This window comes from Bos grunniens, chromosome 1 (assembly GCF_055505025.1).
Source record: "Bos grunniens cultivar Pamir isolate PY7600 chromosome 1, Bosgru_T2T1.0, whole genome shotgun sequence".
In the NCBI taxonomy this organism is placed as follows: Eukaryota; Metazoa; Chordata; class Mammalia; order Artiodactyla; family Bovidae; genus Bos; species Bos grunniens.
Genome location: NC_141165.1, coordinates 26898073 through 26921478, shown reverse-complemented (window position 1 = coordinate 26921478; position 23406 = coordinate 26898073). Strand labels below are relative to the sequence as shown.

The 23406-nt window shown below is 47.7% G+C and overlaps 1 protein-coding gene and 1 long non-coding RNA gene across 5 annotated transcripts in view; one reads left to right on the top strand and one right to left on the bottom strand.

Annotated features, from left to right (window-relative positions):
- ESYT3 (extended synaptotagmin 3) overlaps nucleotides 1-22450 on the bottom strand; it is a 55578-nt gene extending 33128 nt beyond the window's left edge. For 3 of the 4 annotated variants that reach the window (XR_015149138.1, XM_086362294.1, XM_086362318.1), the window contains exon 1: nucleotides 21911-22443. Coding sequence is in view for 3 of the 4 variants with exons in the window: in XM_086362294.1 (XP_086218420.1) it covers nucleotides 21911-22228 (318 nt within the window). In the remaining variant the exon portion in view is untranslated. Of the gene's footprint in view, nucleotides 1-21910 lie in introns of all 4 variants that reach the window. The other variant, XM_086362367.1, reaches the window with a different exon arrangement.
- Nucleotides 19716-21051, top strand: LOC147379167 (uncharacterized). Its single transcript, XR_015151029.1, has 3 exons — nucleotides 19716-19843; nucleotides 20411-20516; nucleotides 20921-21051. It is a non-coding gene; the product is annotated as an uncharacterized LOC147379167 (long non-coding RNA).
- Nucleotides 22451-23406: the final 956 nt, after the last annotated feature.

Here is a 23406-nt window from a genome sequence, read left to right as displayed (position 1 = left end):
CCATCATCCCCGGCACCAGGATTTTCTGGGATGGACACAGTAAGCATGTGTGGGTGCCATGGATCCATGAAACGATGTCGTTTTACTGTCGCCCTGCAAGTGTCTGGAGCATGAAGTCAACCCCAGATCAGGTTCCTGGTGGGCCTGGGACCTCCTGAGGAGGAGAAAGGGCCAGGCCTTCCCACCCCAGGGGCTCAGAAGGTGCGCTGTCCAGGGACTGAGTATATGTGTCTATACAGTGCACACGCCTAGTGCAGCCCTGTCAAATGCCAGCCCCTGTGCTGCCCAGAGATCCCCCAAGGATCCAAACACAGACCGAGGCCTCGTCCACCTGCCCAGGAGAAGAGCTGTTCCCAAAGGAGGGGAGAGAAACTTCATTCTCTCATGAGCAATATTTTTTGTCCTGTTTTTTAAATTTCGGCTGCACTGAGTGGCTTGCAGGATCTTGGTTCCCCAACCAGGGATGGCACCCATGTCCCCTGAAGGGGAAGTAAGGAGTCTTAACCACTGGACCACCAGGGAATTCCCTTGGAGCAGTTGTTAACAGTCTGAGAGGTTAGAGGAGCGCAGTGCTTCTGAGACCCCTGGAACATCACACCATCCTCCCAGGCTCAGCTTCCCCAGCTCTGGGCCTGGGGCCGATACCAACTTGGAGAAGCATCTAATATTCCCAGGTGCTGCCAATACTGCCTGGTTCCCAGAGAGGGAGCCAGTCTGGCCCAGGAACGCAAGGGGATAATGGGGAAGGAATCTTGCGGGGAGTGGGGCAGGAGCCTGACCAGTTCACCAAACTGGATTCCAGGCCAGCGCAGGGGGAGACTCCTCAATTACTCCTGGGAACACTCACTACCCAGCACTGAAGTAAAACTCCTGCATGTGGGGCTGAACCAGACCTCTTTCCTTCCTTTGATTTCTCCATTCACCTCTCTCTTAGACCTCCCTTCTTCCCAGCAGCCTTCCCAGAGCTCTCAGGTTGAGGCTCAGTGTCCCGATTAGGTGTTGCTGCTTCTCCATTACAGCCTTCAACACCCCTCATTAAAGTTGCTTGGCCTTCTGCCTGCCTCCTCACCGCATGGCAAGCTTTGGTGGGCTGACTCAGCTGTGCTCCCTCCTAGTGCCCATTTCAGGTGTATGAATGTCTTAATAACTATTTGTGGAATGAATGAATGAATGTGGAGTGAATGAATGCTCCTGTCCTCAAGGAGCTCCCAGGCTGCTAAAGGAAGCAAGCCATTAACAGGCTATTCCAGTACAGGATCAGCACCCAGGCCGGGGCAGGGGGGCCCACAAAAGGGAGAGTTTGGTTACAGCGGGGCTGTCACTGGAGCCTCTGCCCCTCTCCTGCCCAGGCCTGCTGGCTGGACCTTTCATACCCTTCCTTCCACCTTAACTTCCCATCCCGCCCCACACACCTTATGTGCATACCCCTTCCAATGCACTGCACCCCTGCCCAGGTGGTTTTCTCCCCTGGAAGCTGAGAAGTGCTGATCTGCTGGATCCTGGAAAGGTGATCCAGTGTGCTGGGTCTGACCTCACCCACACTCGGGATCTAGTCAGGCAAAGATTCCCGCACTGCCTCCATCTGATGAATCCAATAGATTCATCAGGGGGCACCAGGGTGGGGCTTCTAATTCATTTTTAACAAGCTCCTGGCATGATCCTAGAGTTCAGTCAGGGCTGGCTGTAAGGGGCCACTGACAGCCCACCTCCTGCATTAGAGTGACCCACACTGACCCTGAAGGGAGGACAGCATGGCAGGCCCAGGGCCCACACTGAGTACATTGTCAGTCTCTACTGACCACCCTCGCCCATATTTGAGGCTCCTGCCTAAGAGATGTTCCCAGAGAGTGAGTCTGAACCCCTGACACGAGCAGTGATTCAGACAAAGAGACCATCAGGACACCCTATTTCGCCTTAGGCACCGAAGGGCCTCCCTGGGCCTGAATCTTAGCCCTGTCTCCCTCCTCCGGGAGACAACACAAGAGCTGGGCCACCTCCTTTGTGACTGCCCCTGAGTAAGTTCTGGACCAAGGAAGGAAGCAGACAGGCTGACCTTTATGGAGCAACTGCTCACACCCAGTGCGTCGTCAGTCCCATGCAGACAAACGAGTCTTTCTCTTATTATAATTTAGACCTTTCCTGATTCCAAAGTCTCAAAGTTATTCTGTTTTTATCTATTGGCTTTGTGTTTTAGTTTTCACATAAAAGTAAGGTCTTCAATAGTCTGGAATTTTTTTTTATAGTGGGTGAGGTAGGTATATAATTTATCCACACACTTGAAGTCAATTTTCTAAGAAGGAAGATAAGGGGAAGGAGCACAGGAGGAGAAAGGAAGCGGGGGGAGGGGGAGAGGGAGGGGGGAGGAGGTGGGAGGTTAGTTCACGTTTCCTACTAACTAGTGAAGGTACTTCCCTCACACACAAGCTTCTCACGTGCACCTCAGCGTGTTTCAGGACTTGGCACTGAACACCACAGTCTGTTTGCCTGTTCTGGCACCACTACCACACTATTTTGGGGTAGGGTGATTCCCCTCTTTTTGCTTTTCTTTTTCAAACTGCTTTAGATAATAGTAGGTATTTCTGCTTCCATATGAATTTCAGAATCATCTTGTCAACCTTCCCCAAAAATACCCTCCTCGGATTTTGATGGTTATATTTCCAAATTCATAGATTAATTTGTGGAAGAACTGACCTCTTTAACAGTATGACATTTTGCATCCATGAGCAGAATATTTCCCTTTATTTATTAATATTTGTATGAACTCATCCAAATTCATTTTTGAAAAATACAATCATTTTGTATGATTGTATTCACATTTAGGATCATAACCTTTTCTCTAAAGAAGTCCTACACATTTTTTGTTACATTACTCTGTGGGTTTTGCAGTTACTAAAAATGATGTTTCATTTTCTGGGCAACTTTTCTTGAAATTTGTTACCAGTTCTGTTAATTCTTTTTTTTTTTTTTTTTCTGTTAATTCTTATAGGTAATTTATACACATTTGTAACCTCCAAGTGATAACAATTTCTTTTTTTCCCACTCCCTATCCTTATACCTGTTTCTCTGTGCCAGTCCTCTGGCACTACACAGGCACTCATGGTGATAGCAAATAGCTCTATCTGGTTCCCAACCTCGAAAGGAAGTTTCTCCATTAAGCATGATTTTTGCTATAAATTTGGGAAGACAGCCTCTATCAGACTGAGGAAGTTCTTTTCAATTTCTAAACTTCCAAGAGCTCTCATTATAAATGGGTACTGAACTATATTCAATACTTTCTCATATCTATTGAGCGACTCAAAGTTATTTTTTCCCTTTCATCCATTAATGTGATCAACTTAACTGATGTTTCTTTCTAAACCAGAACCATCTCTCTTTCCTAGGATAAATCCTACTTAAAATATTTAGCTAGCCTGATATCTCACTTAGGTTTTATACACTAATGATTCAAAGTAATACCTACAGCTTAAGTCCCCTTGGACTGCAAGGAGATCCAACCAGTCAATCCTAAAGGAAATCAGTCATGAATATTCATTGGAAGGACTGATGCTGAAGCTAAAACTTCAATACTTTGGCCACCTGACGCAAAGAACCAACTCATTGGAAAAGACCCTGATGCTGGGAAAGATTGAAGGCGGGAGGAGAAAGGGACAGAGGATGAGATGGTTGGATGGCATTACTGACTCACTGGACATGAGTTTGAGTAGGCTCTGGGAGTTGGTGATGGACAGGGAAGCCTGGCATGCTGTGGTCCATGGGGTCACAAAGAGTCAGACATGACTGAGCGACTGAACTGAACAGCTTTTGTTCTTGGACAATTACTATCTGATTTCGATACAGAGATTTTATGAATAATTGTAAAATAAGTGGGACACTTTTCCTTATCTTCTGAAACAACGTATAAATATATGAATTATCTGATTGATGGAATTTAGTACATCTTAACCTATAAAACCATCTTAGCCGGAGACTTCTGAAGGTGGTTAACTCACTCAAAAATGGTATGGACCTAACATAAGCAGAAGATATTAAGAAGAGGTGGCAAGAATACACAGAAGAACTGTACAAAAAAGATCTTCACAACCCAGATAATCATGATGGTGTGATCACTGACCTAGAGCCAGACATCCTGGAATGTGAAGTCAAGTGGGCCTTAGAAAGCATCACTATGAACAAAGCTAGTGCAGGTGATGGAATTCCAGTTGAGCTATTCCAAATCCTGAAAGATGATGCTGTGAAAGTGCTACACTCAATATGCCAGCAAATTTGGAAAACTCAGCAGTGGCCACGGGACTGGAAAAGGTCAGTTTTCATTCCAATCCCAAAGAAAGGCAATGCCAAAGAATGCTCAAACTACCGCACAATTGCACTCATCTCACATGCTAGTAAAGTGATGCTTAAAATTCTCCAAGCCAGGCTTCAGCAATACGTGAACCATGAACTTCCTGATGTTCAAGCTGGTTTTAGAAAAGGCAGAGGAACCAGAGATCAAATTGCCAACATCCGCTGGATCATGGAAAAAGCAAGAGAGTTCCAGAAAAACATCTATTTCTGCTTTATTGACTATGCCAAAGCCTTTGATTGTGTGGATCACAATAAACTGTGGAAAATTCTGAAAGAGATGGGAATACCAGACCACCTGACCTGCCTCTTGAGAAATCTGTATGCAGGTCAGGAAGTAACAGTTAGAACTGGACATGGAACAACAGACTGGTTCGAAATAGGAAAAGGAGTACGTCAAGGCTGTATATTGTCACCCTGCTTATTTAACTTATATGCAGAGTACATCATGAGAAATGCTGGGCTCGAAGAAGCACAAGCTGGAATCAAGATTGCCAGGGGAAATATCAATAACATCAGATATGCAGATGACACCACCCTTATGGCAGAAAGTGAAGAGGAACTCAAAAGCCTCTTGATGAAAGTGAACGTGGAGAGTGAAAAGTTGGCTTAAAGCTCAACATTCAGAAAACAAAGATCATGGCATCCGGTCCCATCACTTCATGGGAAATAGATGGGGAAACAGTGGAAACAGCGTCAAACTTTATTTTTTTGGGCTCCAAAATCACTGCAGATGGTGACTGCAGCCATGAAATTAAAAGACCCTTACTCCTTGAAAGGAAAGTTATGACCAACCTAGACAGCATATTCAAAAGCAGAGACATTACTTTGCCAACAAAGGTCCATCTAGTCAAGGCTATGGTTTTTCCAGTGGTCATGTATGGATGTGGGAGTTGGACTGTGAAGAAAGCTGAGCGCTGAAGAATTGATGCTTTTGAAGTGTGGTGTCGAAGACTCTTGAGAGTCCCTTGGACTGCAAGGAGATCCAACCAGTCCATTCTGAAGGAGATCAGCCCTGGGATTTCTTTGGAAGGAATGATGCTAAAGCTGAAACTCCAGTACTTTGGCCACCTCATACGAAGAGTTGACTCATTGGAAAAGACGCTGATGCTGGGAGGGATTGGGGGCAGGAGGAGAAGGGGACGACAGAGGATGAGATGGCTGGATGGCATCACTGACTCGATGGATGTGAGTCTCAGTGAACTCTGGGAGTTGGTGATGGACAGGGAGGCCTGGCGTGCTGTGATTCAGGGGGTCGCAAAGAGTCGGACACGACTGAGCGACTGAACTGAACTGAATCACCATTTCTCTTTAGAGGTCAATGGTGTCCTTAAAGGTTAGAGGTCTACTGATCTCTTAGTGTGGTAATCTTGACATTTATATTTTTCTAGAAATGTATCTAGTTCATCCAGGCTTTCAAATGTCTTGAAACATAGTTATTTACAATGTTTCATTGTTTTAATCTGTTATGCCTATATAGTCATTTCTGCCTTTTTCATTCTATCAGATCAGATCAGATCAGTCATTCAGTCGTGTCCGACTCTTTGTGACCCCATGAATCGCAGCACGCTAGGCCTCCCTGTCCATCACCAACTCCCAGAGTTCACTGAGACTCACATCCATCGAGTCAGTGATGCCATCCACCCATCTCATCCTCTGTCATCCCCTTCTCCTCCTGCCCCCAATCCCTCCCAGCATCAGAGTCTTTTCCAATGAGTCAACTCTTCGTATGAGGTGGCCAAAGTACTGGAGTTTCAGCTTTAGCATCATTCCTTCCAAAGAAATCCCAGGGCTGGTCGCCTTCAGAATGGACTGGTTGGATCTCTTTGCAGTCCAAGGGACTCTCAAGAGTCTTCTCCAACACCACAGCTCAAAAGCATCAATAGTTTATCTTTCATAATCAAGCTTGACAAAGTTGTACCTATTGTCCTGTTGTTTAATCTTTTCAGACAACTAACTTCAGTTAATAATTTTCTTTACCTTTTATACTTTTGGCTGCACTGAGCAGCCTGAGGAATCTTAGTTCCCAACCAAGGATCAAACCCCATGCCCCCTGCACTGAGAGCATGAAGTCTTAACCACTGGACTGCCAAAAAAGTCTCTACTGTTATTTTAAAATGTTTCTTCATTTTCATCCTTATATTTATCATGTTCTTCTTTCTTCTTTGATCTAAACCTATTGTTCTTTTATTAGTCAGACTCTCTGAGTTTTAGAGTTGAATCATTTATTTTTCAATTTTTCTTATTTTATCATAAATTTAAAGTTATAAATTCCCTTACAATTTTCAACATTGTTTTTCATCATTATTCAGCTCTCAGTTTTTGAAATATCCATGTTTTTAAAAAAGTTTTTTTTTTTAATTTTAATTGGAGGCTAATTACTTTACAATATTGTAGTGGTTTTTGCTATACATTCACTTGAATCAGTCATGGGTGTACATGTGTTCCCCATCCTGAACCCTCCTCCCACCTCCCTCCCCATGCCATCCCTCAGGGTCATCCCAGTGCACCAGCCCTGAGCACCCTGTCTCATGCATTGAACCTGGACTGGCGATCTATTTCACATATGATAATATACATGTTTCAATGTTACTCTCTCAAATCATCCCACCCACACCTTCTCCCACAGAGTCCAAAAGTCTGTTCTTTACATCTGTGTCTCTTTCGCTGTCTCGCATATAGGGTCATTGTTACCATCTTTCTAAATTCCATATATATGCATTAATATATTGTATTGGTGTTTTTCTTTCTAAAACAATGGTTTTTAAATAGTAATATTTTAAAATTATCTAGACATATACCTACAACTATTCATTATTGTTTTCTAATTTCATTTCTTTATGTTCTGAACACTCTGCTCATTGGAATATATTGATAATACCTTTGTGGCCTGGTACATGATTCATTGGAATATATCAAAAATATCTTTGTAGCCTGGTATATGATTAATTCCCATGACTGTTCCACATATGACAAATTATTAATCACTGCCTTTAAATAGTGTTTATCCTTGTTTACCCTTTTGTATACTTGATTTTTCATTTTCAGAGAGGAATATATGAAAAACTTCAAGCCCAATTGCTGATTTATCTAATTCTCCGAGCAGTCTGTGAGTAGTTGGCTTATATTTCAAGTTTATATTATGAAGTACATATATGGCCATGATTATTACACCTTCTTAAATATGGTTCCTTTAATGAGCATATTGGAGAAGGGCATGGCAACCACTCCAGTATTCTTGCCTGGAAAATTCCATGGACAGAGGAGTCTTGTGGGTTCCAGTCCATGGGGTGTAAAGAGTCAGACAGGACTGAGCAACTAACATTTTCATACTTTTATAAGCATATAACATCTTTGTCTTTAAGACATATCTGAGTTAATATGAAAATTGTTACTATGGGCTTGCTTTTATTTCAAAGTTGTCCAGTTGTATCTTTTTTCCATCCTGTTTTCAACCTTTTTGAATTCATGTTATGTCCTTTAAGACTTACTTTAATCCCTTATTAGCCCCATTTTACAGATAATGAAACTAAGGCTGAGAGTGAACTTACAATCACCAGCTGTGGAGTATGAGAGCTGTGACCCAGATCCAGGACTGTCTGTGATTTTCCACTCGTCCACACTCACTCCTCTTATAAAACATTACATACCACTGTTTTCATCTCCTGCAGAAAGTCTAATTTGGCAGAGGACTGCCCTCATGGGACCTGAGCCTTCACCACTAGGCCACACTTTCTAAGTCACTAAGGGCTTCCCTGGTGATAAAAGATGGTAAAGAATCTGCCTGCAAGGCAGGAGATCTTGGTTTGATCCCTGGGTCAGGAAGATCCCTTGGAGAAGGGAATGGCAACCCACTCCAGTATTCTTCCCTGGAGACACAGGTGGGCTACAGGCCATGGGGTCGCAAAGAGTTGGACATACTGAGCAACTAACACATGCATAGGGTTCCATAGACACTTTCATTTGATCCTCCTCATGTTGTATAAAGTGAACAGCAAACACGCAATTATCCCCATTTTACATATGAGGAGAGGCTCAGAGAATAGCACTTGCCAAAATCAACCAGGAGACCAGAACTCAGATCTTCTCACCTAAGTCCAGCCTTCTTTTCCCTCATCCATTTACCCTCTCCTGCTGCTGCCTGAAATGTCAGCATTTGAAGTCTACTTCTTAGTGCTTTTCTAACCTACTCCTATGCATTTAAAATGCCACCTCTGTCAACCTCAGTTTTCTCATCCATAATGTGGGCACAGTACTACCAACTTCACAGAGTTACTGAGAAAATTAAATAAAACAATTCAAGTATGGTGCTCATTATACTTCCCAGCTCAGAGTAAATGCTCCAGAAATGGTGACTGTTAGTGGAAGGCATACAGACCTCAGAAGTACAAACACTGACACCTCTGACCTTAGGTACTTGCCAAAAACAAGATCCTGTGGGTTGTATGTCTAGTTCTGTTTGATCCAAAGCCCAGCAAATTCTCTGGGTCTCCTCGTGCCCATGGCTTTGCACTTTGGGAGACTGCTGAGAAAAGGGAGCAGAAGATGAGAAGAGGATAACACAGCTAAAACCGCTGAAGCACAAGAGGAAGGACCCTGTTGTTTCCCTGGCCTCTGCTGATTGGCTGAGCCCAGTGCCCAAGAGGCCCCATGGGAAATTCTGCCCAATGGGGGTGCTCCAAACATAGGCAGGGCAAAAGGATCCAATCAAAGCCTCTGCCTCTGTCTTTCCCTCCCCAGGTAAACAAAGGGAAGGCAGAAAAAGAAGCCAGGTTGGCTCACTCTCAGACTGAATCCTAAAGTCATTTTCGTTCCAATTCCCATGAGCCTGGGAGTATCCAGGAGTCTCTGGGACCAGCTAGGATGAGAGACACACCCACCACCAGGCAATGCAAAGGGCTAGACTCTGAGCGGTTCTCAAACTTTTCTGTATAAAAACTTCACCTAGAAAGCTGGTGAAATGTGGATTCTTGGTCAGGTCCCTCTGAGATTCTGACTCAGGAGGATGGGGCAGGGCCTTGAAACTTGCATCTTTAATAAGCTCACCTGCTCCTTCTGATCCTGGTGGTGGAGGATGCGAAAGCATGAGTGCTCAGGGCCTCCCAGGCTGGAGGACCTGCCCCAGACCTAGAACAAGGTGGCCCTTCTGCTCCCCAGTGTTCCTGACCAGGGATACAGTCACAGCCTGTGTCTCCAGTGATTACTCTTAGGAGAATATCGCTTTGTCATCAAATTTTTACCCGTAGCCTACGGACCTCACTTCTTTTACAAAGGGAATATCTTTTGTGCCACAAAGAGCAAAGGGAGGCATGAACTAACAGGTGAAAAACACAGCATCACGATTCTGCCTGGCTTGAGGCTGCCCTGGCCTCTAACAGGTGTGTGGCCCTTTTCCTGCAGCCTCGGGTTTATCCTGATTGAGAGCAGAGAAGTTGCTCAGTCCTGTGCTGCCCACAGGATCTACAATCCAGAGAGAGAAAGGACAGATGTACTTCTAAATGGAGACAGAGCTCTTGAAGGTTCATCTCCATAGAAACACGAACACTCTTCTGACTGATGTATTACGGGTATGGGCAGTTCTCCAGAGCAATCCTGGAAAATTCAAAAGTTGCTGGGGCCTGTGGTCAAGTCACCAGAATCTCAGATGCCTGCTCTTCCGCCCGCAGGAGCCCTTGGGCAAGTTTCAACAGATGAGCTCTCAGCCCACATCTACAGCCTCCTTAAGCTAACACTGCCATGCTGCTATTAGCGTACTTGGGCCAAAGCCTTCCAGGCAAAGTGGACTAATAATTTAATGATGGCATCTTTAGATATGGTCAAGAGTGGTGGTAATCAGAGCCTAGAGAGGCAAGAAAGACTGCTAATCAAACCAAGTCTGGGACTTCCCTGGTGGTCCAGTGGCTAAGACTCTGCACTCCCAATGCAGGGAGCCCAGGTTCAATCCTTGGTCAGGGAACTAGATCCATATGCTGCAACTGAAGACCCTGCATTCCACAACTAAGAGCCAGTATAGCCATATAAATACACACACACACACACACACACAAATAAATAAAACAAGTCTAAGAATTCTAGACTGGCAGAGGCCACCAAAATGGTCATGTTGGTGCTTCATCTTTAGGTGGTCACATGCTTTATTTCTTAAACTCTTTAGGAAAAGTGATTGCACAGCAGTGAGGAAATGGAACCAGACTGTGAGGGCTGCATGCCATAGGTGGGCAGGGGGTGGAGGGGTGGAGCCCACAGATGGGCTGAAGTTGGGCTGAGAGGCCTGGACAGGAGGTTCTGGCCACCAGACTCTCTCAGGAGGCAAGGGACTAGAGGGCTTCACTTAGAGAGCATGCCTGTCACTCGGTGAATCCTGCTTCACACTCACAGAGACAGTGGCTCCTCCCTTGGGAGCAGCTGTGTACAGACATAGAGATACACACAGACATATACAGGTAGGTGGACACACACATGTAGACACACATACCAAGATATACACAGATGCACAGATACATGTACACACAGACACACACACCCAGAACTACACAGACCCATCCACAGAATCACTTGTTGTTCAGTCGCTAAGTCATCTACAACTCTGTGATCCCATGGACTGCAGCCTATCAGGCTCCTCTGTTCTCCACTGTCTCCCATAATTGGCTCAAATTCATGTCTATCAAGTTGGTGGTGCTATTTTACCATCTCATCCTCTGCCACCCCCTTCTCCCATCACCCTCAATCTTTCCTAGCATCAGAGTCTTTTTCAATGAGTCAGCTCTTCACATCAGGTGGCCAAAGTATTGGAGCTTCAGCTTTAGCATCAGTCGTTCCAATGAACACTCAGGGTTGATTTCCTTTAGGATTGGCTGGTTTGATCTTGCAGTCCAGACTCTTAAGAGTCTTCTCCAGCAGTACAATTTGAAAGCATCAATTCTTTGGTGTTCAGCCTTCTTTATGGTCCAACTCTCACATCCATACATGACTACTGGAAAAACCATAGCTTTGACTGGCCAGACCTTTGTTGGCCAAGTAATGTCTCTGTTTTTTAATACGTGGTCTAGGTTGGTCATAGCTTTTCTTCCAAGGAGCACTTGTCTTTTAATTTCATGTCTGAAGTCACCATCCACAATGATTTTGGGGCCCAAGAAAACAAAATTTGTCACTGCTTCCATTTCTTAACCATCTATTTCTCATGAAAGAATGGGACCAGATGCTATGATCCTTAGTTTTTTAAGTGTTGTTTCAAGCCAGCTTTTTCACTCTCCTCTCTCACCCTCATCAAGACACTCTTTAGTTCCTCTTCACTTTCTGCCACTGAATCACATGTACACACAAAGATCTAAGTACATACTCTCTTTTCTAGAAAGAAAAAGAAAAAAGCCTCTGGATCCTGCTCCAAAGGGCATTTCTATACACACACTCCTGCTGACTCATCTGATCTTACCAACCCATCCCCAATGGAAAGAAGAGAGAAGATCCTCTCCCAGGTGTCTGGCGGGGAAGGGGACGCTGCACAAGAGGCCTTGCTGGGTTCCTGTCCTCTTGAGACAGTCCCTGCTCTCTGGGTGCCTCTGCAGAGTTCCTCCCCCACCAGAAAATAGCCCATATTTCAGTCACTTATCTCCTGATGAAACATTGCCTTACATCCCTTTTTTTCTCTGTTCTTGGGAGGTAAACGTTTAACCATGAAAACTGCTTTTAAAAATTATTATTATTTTTGACTGTACAGCACAGCATGTGGGATCTTAGTTCCCCAACCAGGTGCTGAATCTGGGCCCCCTGTATTGGAAGCTTGGAGTCTTAACCACTGGAACACCAGGAAAGTCCTGGAAACAGCTATTAAATCTGTTACTTTTGGGGTGAAAATCACCCTGCCCAAAGTGCCTTAAGAGAAATAACTGCTTTGCCAGCTTAGAATTCCATTTTTGGGCTTCCCTGGTGGTTCAGGAGTAAAGAATCCACTTGTCAATGAAGGAGACCTGGTTGGGAAGATTCCTCTGGAGAAGGAAATGGCAACCCACCCCAGTATTCTTGCCTGAAAAATCCCATGGACAGAGGAGCCTGGCAGGCTACAGTCCATGGGGTTGCAGAGTTGGACATGACCGAGCAACTAAACAATAACCACTGTTCTAGAATCTGTAGGTTCCTGAACAGCACAACCAGCCTTGAACTGTCCTCAGTTGGCTGGACTCAGCAGGATGACTGAGCAGACAGATAATGTGGGTGGCAGAAGCCTGTCATCCAGGCTGAGGAGTAAGGGCTCAGAGCAGAGAGGGACTGCTCCGAGTTACCTGCAGAGTCATTGCTTCAAGGAGTGCATGCATGCATGCAAAGTCGCTTCATTCGTGTCCAACGCCTTGTGACCCAATGGACTGTAGCCTGCTGGGCTCCTATGAACCCATGCCCTTCTCCAGGGGATCTTCCCAACCCAGGGATCGAACCCAGGTCTCTTTCACTGCAGGCAGATTCTTTACCACTAAGCCACTGGGGAAGCCCCACCTGAGTATAATCCTAAATTGCCAGAGAGTTCAGTGACCCTGCTAGGTCTGGTAATGCCTTGAGGGTAAAAAAACTTATCCTTTTGCTCATTAAATTAGTAAAAAGCCAACCATCCAATCCTAAAGGAGGGCAATGCCAAAGAATGTTCAAATTACCAGACAATCGTGCTCATTTCACAAGCTAGCAAAGTCATGCTCAAAATCCTCCAAGCCAGGCTTCAACAGTACATGAACCAAGAACTTCCAGATATACAAACTGGATTTAGAAAAGGCATAAAAACTAGAGAGAAAATTTCCAACATCCGTTGAATCATAGGAACAACAAGAGAATTCCAGAAAAACATCTACTTCTACTTAATTGACTACGCCAAAGCCTTTGACTGTGTGGATCACAACAAACTGGAAAATTCTTCAAGAGATGGGAATACCAGACCACCTGACCTGTCTTCTGAGAAATCTGTATGTCGGTCAAGAAGCAACAGTTAGAACCAGACATGGAACAACAGACTGGTTCCAAATTGGGAAAAGAGTACGTCAAGGCTGTATATTGTCACCCTGCTTACTTAACTTATATGCAGAGTACATCATGTGAAATGCTGGGCTGGATGAAGCACAAGCTGGAATCAAGAGAATTTTGCCAGGAGAAATATCAATAACCTCAGATATACAGATGATACCACCCTAATGTCAGAAAGTGAAGAGGAACTAAAGAGCGTCTTGATGAAGGTGAAAGAGGAGAGTGAAAAAGCTGGTTTAAAATTCAACCTTCAAAAGATGAAGATCATGGCATTTGGTCCCATCACTTCATGGCAAACAGATGGGGGAAAATGGAAACAGTGACAGACTTCATTTTCTTGGGCTCCAAAATCAATGCAGATGGTGACTGTAGCCATGAAATGAAAAGATGCTTGCTCCTTGAAAGAAAAGTTACGACCAACCTAGACAGCATATTAAAAAGCAGAGACATTACTTAGCCAACAAAGGTCCGGCTAGTCAAAGCTATGGTTTTCCCAGTAGTCATGTACAGTTGTGAGAGTTGGACCATAAAGAAGGCTGAGCGCCAAAGAATTGATGCCTTCAAACTGTGTTGGAGGAGACTCTTGAGAGTCACTTGGACAGTAAGGAGATTAAACCAGTCAATCTAAAAGGAAATCAACCTTGAATATTCATCAAAAGGACTGATGCTAAAGCTGAAGCTCCAATACTTTGGCCACCTGATGTGAAGAAAAGACCCTGATGCTGGGAAAGACTTTAGGCAGAAGGGAATGATGGAGGATGACATGGTTGGATGGCATCACTGACTCAGTGAATTTGAGCAAGCTCCAAGAGACATGACTGAACAACAATAGTCATCATCTTCTTCCTCCTCTGCCTGTTCCTCCTCCATGCTGATAAGGCCACAGTGAAGAGGAAATGAGGACCTTTCAAGTTCTTAAGTTTTGACAGATAAGTTTAATGTGTAATCTATATAAGGAATTAGAGAAACAGGGTCTGAGTTGTTTTTTTTTTTTTTTAATCTTTTGGCTACATTGCAAAGCTTGTGGGATCTTAGTTCCCCAGCCAGGGATCAAATCCAGGTCCCCTGCACTGGAAGCCCAAGTCTTACCTGCTGGACTACCAGGGAAGCCCAGGGACCAAGATTTACATTGCCGATGTTCAGTGTGGCATTCATGCCACAGATTTTTATTGAAAGCCTATCTGAACTGGGCACTGAGCAAAGAGCTGAGGGTACAGAGAGATATAAGACACACACCTTAAAAGAATATTTGATCTGGAGGAAAAGTTGGGACATAAAAATAGGTAGGTGCAAGTCAACACGGGCAGTGGGTGTGACAGAAGGGTTGCAGCGCAGGTCCCTGAGCTTTGACTTGAAGGAAGAGTCAAGGGAGCCAGACTGGAAGATCAGAGGGAGAAATTTGCAGACACAGAGAGGAAACAACACCCACCTCGGCCCACCAAAGAAACAGGTCCAACTTTGACATAACCAAAATACTGGATGTCCGAGAAATGGTCAAGCCACTTACGGTCTCTTCATATTAAGGATATCATAACCTTTAAGGATTTTTTGAAAGAATGTTTGCAAGATAATATTAAGGCCACAAAAAGAAAAAAAAAATTCAAGAGTACAAGTTTTCAAAAGATTGTTTTCATATACCTTTTATACAAAGGAAGTGTTCTCAAACATAGGGTATATTTCCGGGTGGTGGAATTGTAAATGCTTACTCTAATATTTACTTATAGTCCATATCCAAATATCCTACCATGGGAATATTTGCACTTTTATAACCAGAAAAATGAGATTTTTAACCAGTTTATAGCCAGTTACTTTAAAAAGTAAACACAGTGTGGGCAAAAGAATGGATTGGGTGAACCTGGGGTTTTGAAACATCCTACCTCCTGGAGAGTTTCTTGGCTTATCAAGGACTAGTGACCCTGGGCACAGTGGGATGGGACTTCTCAGGCAGGAGCAGCCACCCACACCTACACAGAAAGGGTGCACAGGAGCTGAGCCCTGACTCCCAGTGCAGCCTGAGGGATTCAACCATCATTTCCTTGGTTTGAAGTGACAGGAGAGGTAACAAGAATGAGACTCTGTCCCTTTAATAGTTCCCACTGGGCCAGAAAACATTTAACTGTCTCTTCACTATTTGCAGTAGAAGAGGAGGTGGTGGAGGAGGAGTTGGTGGAGGAGGAAGGAGGGGAAGAGGGAGAGGGGAAACTTTCCTCCAGCACACAGGAACACTTTGGGGCTATGAGCTCTAGGTTTCCTGAGATTTAAAAATGCCTGAGAGTCTACCAGGAGAAGTAACTCTGAATGGAGGATGGGAGGATAGGAAGGCAGGGCCCCAGTCCCCTGCTCCTCTATGTAGCTGTGTTGTGGCCTTCATGGGTCATGATGAGGATGACAGCTCACACCTCCCAGCAGCTCCCCCAAAGTCACTGGGGTCATTCCCACGGACAGACCGTCTCTGTCTGGGGTCAAGGCTCTGGACCACAAGGCCAAGACAAGCTGAACTCAGCTCTCCGTGCCTTTCTGTCCCCTGGTGAAGGACAGGGGCTGTTCTACCCTTGGCCCTGATCCCAACCTACCAGCTGACCTCCCAATGACTTGGATCCTTAGCTTGGAGAAAAGGTTTCGGGGACTCCTCTATTCCAGGAAGATTCAGCTCCCCATAACTTGCACCAGGCAGTCTCCTGTGAGTCTCGTTGCTGTTGTTCAGTCGCTAAGTCTTGTCTGATGTCTGACTCTTTGCAACCCCATGGACTGCAGCACATCAGGCTCCTCTTTCCTTCACTATTTCCTGGAGTTTGCTTAGATTCGTGTGCAATGAGTTGGTGATGCTATCTAACTATCTTATCCTCTGCCACTCCCCTCGCCTTTTGCCCTCAATCTTTTCCAGCATCAGAGTCCTGTGAGTCTGGGTATCATTAATTGCCATCCAGATCTGCTCACCCCAGGACAAGATGAGCCACTCAAGTGACCAAACATGATGGAAACTTTGGGTCCGGAGTGACCCACCCCCTCCTACAGCCTCTTCCTCCAAGGAGGCTGTCTGGGTTAGATTCATTCCCTCCCCCATGTTTTCCCAGAACGTGCATTCCACCTTGTAGGATCAGGCTGTGTCAGAAAAGTCTGTTCTCGTGGGTCTGCATTCAGCTCAGAGGTTCCTTGAAAGCAGGGACCATGTGTCACTCATGTTGTGGGCCAGGGTGCAGCATGGTGCCTGACATTGCAAGTCCTCAATAGATGCTTGCTCACTGAGTAAAGGAACAAACATGTGGATGCCTAAGTTCCCTGTGCCAGGCCCATATTCTGCCTCTCTTATTACCCAACCCAGGCCCAGGACATGATAAGTCCATGATGCATCACTAGGTCGTGGGGCAGAGACCCAAGGGGCATGATTAAAACCTGCCCTGCCCCTTCCTTCCTGAGGATGGGCCTGACTCGGAGCCATATGAATGACCTCACGGGGCTGCAGAGGCCTTTTGGGAAAGAAGTCCCCAGCTCCAAGCCACGCCCAACAAGTCTTGATGTTTAAAACCAGGCTCCATGGCCCTGACTCTGAGAATTGAGCTTTGGGATTGAAGTTGAGAGTTCCCACCCTAGCTCACAGCTGTCACTGCATTTACTCCCCTAATTAGCAGAATTAGTACAGGACTGACTGTGGTAGCCTGGGCCCTGGAAGACTGCCGCTCCACCCACAAAAGGAATGTGAACTCTCAACCTCAGGAAAGCAAAGCGCTCAGCCCTGGTTGTCGGGCTGAACAGCTGGCACAGAAACTTAGAAGGATCCATCCCAGGTATCATCGTCCCAGGGCTGCTGCTGCGAACCTTGGATCGCTTTGAGCGAATGGCTCACCTCTCCTGGGTGTTTGCTTCAGTGGGCACCCCCACTTAGGTGGTGGGGAGGCAAGAAAGATTGGGAACAGTGTCCTGTGGGTTTGGGGCACTGGAGAAAAGCTAAGTTGGAGCTGATCAGTGGTGGCACACTCCTGCAGCTAAAAAGGCTCTAGAGCATCCCCTAGAACCTCATCATTTTCAGGCAGGAATCAGAGACTCAGAGAAGATAGAGGACCTTCGCAAGGTCCCCCAGTGAATGAGCCTCAGACTCCAAGTCCACACCACCACATCACATCAGCCCACTCCCCCTGCAGGAGACACATGAGGGTTAACTGTCTCCCACGAAGCTGCCAACTGACTGCTATCAGCTGCCAGGAGAGTGAGCATGGCCAGGCCTGAGACCACAGATAGACACAAGGTTTCTGACAGTTCTTTCCCCTGACTACCAGGTGGGCCCTCATCCCCCAGACACATCCACCTGGAGGCAGGTGAGACTTGCACCAAACTTCCCTCCTCACACCGGCCCACTCGTGCAGGGGCACAAAAATATCTGATAAACAAACCAATTATCCAAGTGAGCGCTGGTCAAGGGCTCCATGAGCAACAACCCATAAACCACAGGGCGGCAAAGGGCCAATTGTGCCCAGATCTTGGAGGCAGCCTGTGGAGACCCAGCTGGGGGCCTGAGCCTCTGGGCAGGGGAGGGTGGAGGCTTCAAGCAGTATAGGTTACCTGAGGAGCCCAGAGCACCAAGGACTGACTCTGAAGATCAGGTGGGAAGTTTAGGAAGTACCAGAGGTGGAATTCCATGAACGGAACCCCAGGAAGGGCTGGAGTCTCCAGTGGGCCCTGCACCCTGCAGCCATCCAACTCCAGAGCACATTTGCTGCTGGGCCATTTGGTAATGAGCTTCATTTCATGTTAGGAAAATAGAGAGTTGAGAGGGCTGGGAAATTGCAAAGGATACAGTGACAGACCCCCAGAGCATGCAGTCATGTCTGGCTCTGAACAAGCAGCTTTTCAGACTCAGCTCATCACAACCACGTGTAGAAACAGAGCCTTCAAGGCCAATGGCTAGATGAGTGGTGGAGCGGGGACTATGGGATCAGGGTCTCTAGTTCTATCACTGTGCTGTCCACCGCTCCCAGCCCTGGCAAGGTGGGCTGACCGCAAAGGCTCTTGAAAGTGAAAGTCGCTCAGTCGTGTCCAACTCTTTGCTCTTAATTCTTTGAAAAATCTAAAAACTGAGTATGAGGAACATTGGCATGAGTGGCAGGCAGTGGCTGCTCCCCTGTTCAGAAGAGGAACTGCTGTTTGTCCACGTGGCTGGGTCACATTCACAGGACAAGGGCCTCCCTGGCATCATCACTTGTGACCCCTTCTATAGCAGAAGCAGCCTTCCCTTGAGCTGTTCCTGGAAGGGAACCAGAGGAGGAGTGGAGCTGTATCAAGTTAGACCAGAAACAACCTCCTTTAACAGGATTTCACAGGTGGGGACAATGAGAGCCAGCGCGGGAAAGCAACTTCTCTTATCACCTGGAGGCAGCAGCTGGTATGACATGTTGAGGAGGAGTCTAGTGGGGCAGGAAATGACCGCTGCAGTGAGAAGGGATTGCTGTGGCCTCTCGGGTCTGGCTCAGCCTGGCCTTGGCCTCTGTCCCCTCACAGGGACTGGGTGCAAATTAGAGCAAGGTGCGCACATGGCTGGACAGGCAGCAGGGGCGGGGGTCCACCCCCACTCACTGGGTGCTGGGTGATGACCTGCAGGGCTTCAAAGCCCTCAAGACCTTTTCTTCAACACCCTGGCTAGTGGTCTGCCAGTTGTTAATTAGTAAAAATATTTCTGGACACCAAAGATCATAGTCCATTAATCCCCTTTCACTCAAGAAAACCAGTTCTCCAAACAGGGAAGAAGGCCCACTGAAGGGTCCACATGTCAGATAAAGATGCCCAAGCTCTGAAATCGTGGGCAAGGGTCCCTCTTCCCCACCACATGGGAGCCACCTCTGTCTTCATAAACAGTGTCTGTCCTCAGGAGGCAGGCAGAGAGAGGGAAATTCAACCAAGTAGGTTCCAGATTTTCCACATCATCCCTGGGCATGGAAATCTCCACGAGGCAGATTCAAAAGCCCACGTTTGCATCTATTTGTGTGCTCTCCACAGGTGTTCACACAGACAACCTACTTCCCCAGACCTGCTTCACATTCCAGATCCCCAGTCCCAGTCATAGGCACCCAGCTCTCCAAATCAGAATGCAGAAGACCCTGGTCCCTCCTGCACCCTGCTCTAGAGCCCTCCCCCCGCACCCTCGCACCTTGGTCCCCACTACCACTGATACCACCTTGGCTAAAATTGGTTTCTCACCTGGTCTCTTTCCTCCAGCTTCACCCCTCCCGCCCTGCTGCTTTTTACAGGACCTTTCCAAAACCTTCCCCAGACTCCCTTCAGAATCAGCCCCAACCTCCATCACACCTACCTCAATCTGGCCCCTGTCCTTCAGCCTGCACTGCACACATCAGCCAGGCAAAGCACCCAACACCTGCTCAGATACCAACCACACCGTGCCTCCACGCTATGCTCACAGGCCTTCTCTGCTTAGACTGCTCTTGGCAGGGCCACTGCTTCAACCCAGCGGGCTCAGGCCTGGGGTATGGTTTACAGGATAAGAATCCAGGAGGTACCGTCTTGGGTTCTGTCTCATCCATCTCGCTGAGCTCCCTGTTGGCTAGGTCCATGTAGCTCTGGGGTCACCTCCCTCAAGAGAAGCCAGAACAGTTTCTATGGTGTCTGTAGGAGATAGGGGGTTGGGGAGTATCAGGGCCCCTACAGGATCTGAGTCTTACTCCAATTTCAGAAACATTGCCTTGGTATACAGCTAAGTGCCTGGAGGCCTCCCTAACACAGGGAGGGGCAAAAAAGGGGAGGTGTCATTTGGTGAGGTCTCAGGGACTGAGGCTGCCATGGGGGTCATGACAGAGGCCTAACAGCCAGCCTGAGATCCTCATCAGTGAGTAAGGAGTGTGGTCAGGTACAGGTCTGCTCTCTGGGTCCACACTTCTCAAGATCACAAGCCTCCATAGAACAAGCAAGGTCTGGGGAAGACAGGCCCCAGACTCAGTCTCCAAGGCTGCTACCCAATATTTGTAAACCTAATTCTGAAGCTTTACTGTCCATCCATATATTAATAAGTATTATGGGGACTTCCCTGGTGGTCCGTTGGTAAAACTCTGTGCTCTCAATGCAGGGAGCCCGGGTTTGATCCCTGATCAGGGAACTAGATCACATGCCACAACTAAAAAATTCCTGCATGCTGCACCTGAGACCTGGAGCAGTTAATAAATAAATAAAAGGTATCATGAGCTAAATTGTGTCTCCCAAAATTTATATTTTTAAGTCCCAATCCCGAGTACCTTAGAATGTGACTGTATTTGGAAATAGAGTCTTTATAGAGATGATTAAGTTAAAACAAGACCATTAGGGTGGGCCCTAATCTAATCTGACTGATGATCTTATAAGAAGAGGAAATGTAGACACAGATATGTAGAGAGGGAGGGCCACATGAAGACATAAGGGGACAGAGCCAAGGAGAGGCATCAGAAGAAACCAACCTTGCCAACACCTTGGTCTTAATAAATTTCTAGGCCACCCAGCCTGTAGTACTTTACAGCAACTGTAGAAAACTAATGCAATAAGGCTTACTTTCGAATTTAACATAAACGGGCCTTTCTAATATCTTCTTCTCATCCCCCTTCAGCAGTTACTGTCACCGGTGGGGGTGAGGAACCTACAGCCTGGCTGGATTCTAGAGTACAGGCCTCAAGCCAGAGGAGGTGAGGGGTCTGGTGGCCTCTGGACAGCTCTCCCGCAGTGTGCCTGAATGTATCTGGAAGCCATCAGAGACAACCAGCCCCAGTTCATCATCCAGAGAAGAGGGCTTACAGCAGACCAAGTCTCAGACCAAACGCCCCTCTTGCAGGTGTTTCCCAAACTGATCATGAGACTCAGGGAGGTTCCTTAATTCCACCTGGGGGTTGTGAGGTGGGGCCTAGGCTTGTTTCTGTTAGGTGGGCCAGGAGATTCTCAGGATCAGAAGCATTTGAGAAGCCACAGCCCAGGTCATTCCACACCAGGAGATGGTTGTGTAGCTGCAGAGTGTGTATCGGTGTGTCTCTACCAGTCCAGGGAGGGAGAGAAGCCTGTGTCCCAGCTAGGCGGAGGCTGGGCCTCTCTCTCTCCCTCGCAGTCCCATCCCTGAACTCTGGTCTCTAGCCCGGCCGCCTCCCTCTGTCCCGGCCTCTGCCAACGGCAGCTAGTCTGCGTTTCTGTCACTACTGTATCTGTCAGTGTTGCACCCTGCGTTTTTGCCTTGAATCAACAGGCGAGTGGAAGAAGTGTCTTCTGTCTCCCTCACCAGTAACTTTGCAGAGTCCCAGACGCCCTTGTTTTTCTCCTGGGTGTGGCCCTCCTGCGATTTTTCTCCCAGGTTCTGGGCCCTCAAGTGAAACCCTGGTTCACGCTCCCAGCACAGCAGGACCAGCGGTGGGAATGAGACCAGGGAGCGCCGCGGCTAGAGGCACGGCCACAGCCCCCAGGGTCTGTCCCCTGGGGACCAGGTGTGAGGGTCCTAGGCTCCCGCCCTCCTTCGGGTCTGCGCGCCCCAGCTCCTTCGCCGACCTCAGCTTCCTTCCGAACCCCCAAGGCATCCCCCCAACTCCGACCCTCCGCCCGGCTAGGCCCGGCTCACCCAAGCGGGCAGGTGCTGGCCCAGCAGCTCGCGGCTGATGAACTGGCGTTCGTTGTCTAGGAATTCGAAGGCGGCAGCCAGGCGCCCGAGCTTCCCGCGGCGGTTCCTGCGCCACCACATCCACAACAGGACGCCGAGCAGCAGCCAGGTGATGCTGAGTCCCAGGTAGCCGGCTAGGTAGACGGGCGCCAGGCAGAACAGCACGCGCGCCGCGAAGGCGTAGAGCTCTGGCAGCAGCTGGCTGGGTAGGCGCGGCTCGCGGCCCGGCGCGCGCTCGGTCCCCCGGGCGCCGGGGGGGCAGGGCTCCTCCGAGGGCATCTCGTCGTCTCCCTCTGCCCTCACCTGAATTCAGGTCTGCGCGCCGCGACGCCCAGGCACATCTGTCCTCCAAGGGCGAGGACCAGACCGCGGCACCGCGCCGCACCTGCCCGAGTGGACTCTCCTGCGCAGTTTCCGCGCCGCGAACTCGGGGTTCTAAGTAGAGCACCGAGCGCAGCGCCTAGGAATGCGCTGCGCCGCAGCAGCTCTCGGCTCTACACCAAGCCTCCAGTTTAGGATGTCTCCGCCCCCGGGGGTGGGTCCAGGCAGCAGGGGGCGGGGTCAGGCTGCTGGGCTGGCGCCTGGCAAGGTCTAAATAGAAACCCAGTGTTGAGGGCGCCCCCGCACTTAAACGTTCTTTGCAGGTGCCCTAAGAAGTTGTAGGCACAACACTCGGGTTTTGCCCCGGGGAGTTTGTGACTCACTGAAGCATGTGGACAAATGGCTTGTCATGGATAAGTATCACCTAAAACCGGTTTCCTACACCCAGTCTGCAATATCCAGCAGTGTAGTATTCTCTTAGCAAGGGCCACCCAGCCCTGAATCTGAGTCGTCTAGGTGGATTAGAGCGCTGTACCTCTGCTCTCTCCTCTTGCACCTATAAAGCTTAGATCTAGCCCTACACCCCACCTGATCAAGCTCAGTGTCTCCCCTCTGCCCCACCCGCACTCCAATCCTCTGTGCCGGGTGTCAGTTTGAAACTTCATTCTCTACATCGATCAGACACTGGGAGTTTCCCGGGCCAGGCCAATCCTGCTCATCTCTGGGCGCCCAGTACTGTAAGCGATGGTGAATGACAAGGGAAATGAAGAGCAAGCCCTTGGGGTGCTTGGCGGCCAGTTATGAAGCCCATGGTTTCTACCTGATCTTTTCTGAATGATCAGAACAGGTGGAGGGCTGAGTTCCAAGTTCAGACAGTAAATCATTTTGTGGATGACATACATTTTAGGCTCGCCAGAGTGGGGACATCAATTACTGGAATGGGATTTTCAGTTCAGTTCAGTACCTCAGTCGTGTCCAACTCTTAGTGACCCCATGGACTACAGCACACCCGGCCTCCCTGTCCATCACCAACTCCCAGAGTTTACTCAAACTCATGTCCATTGAGTCAATGATGCCATCCAACCATCTCATCCTCTGTTGTCCCCTTCTCCTCCCTCTTTCAATCTTTCCCAGCA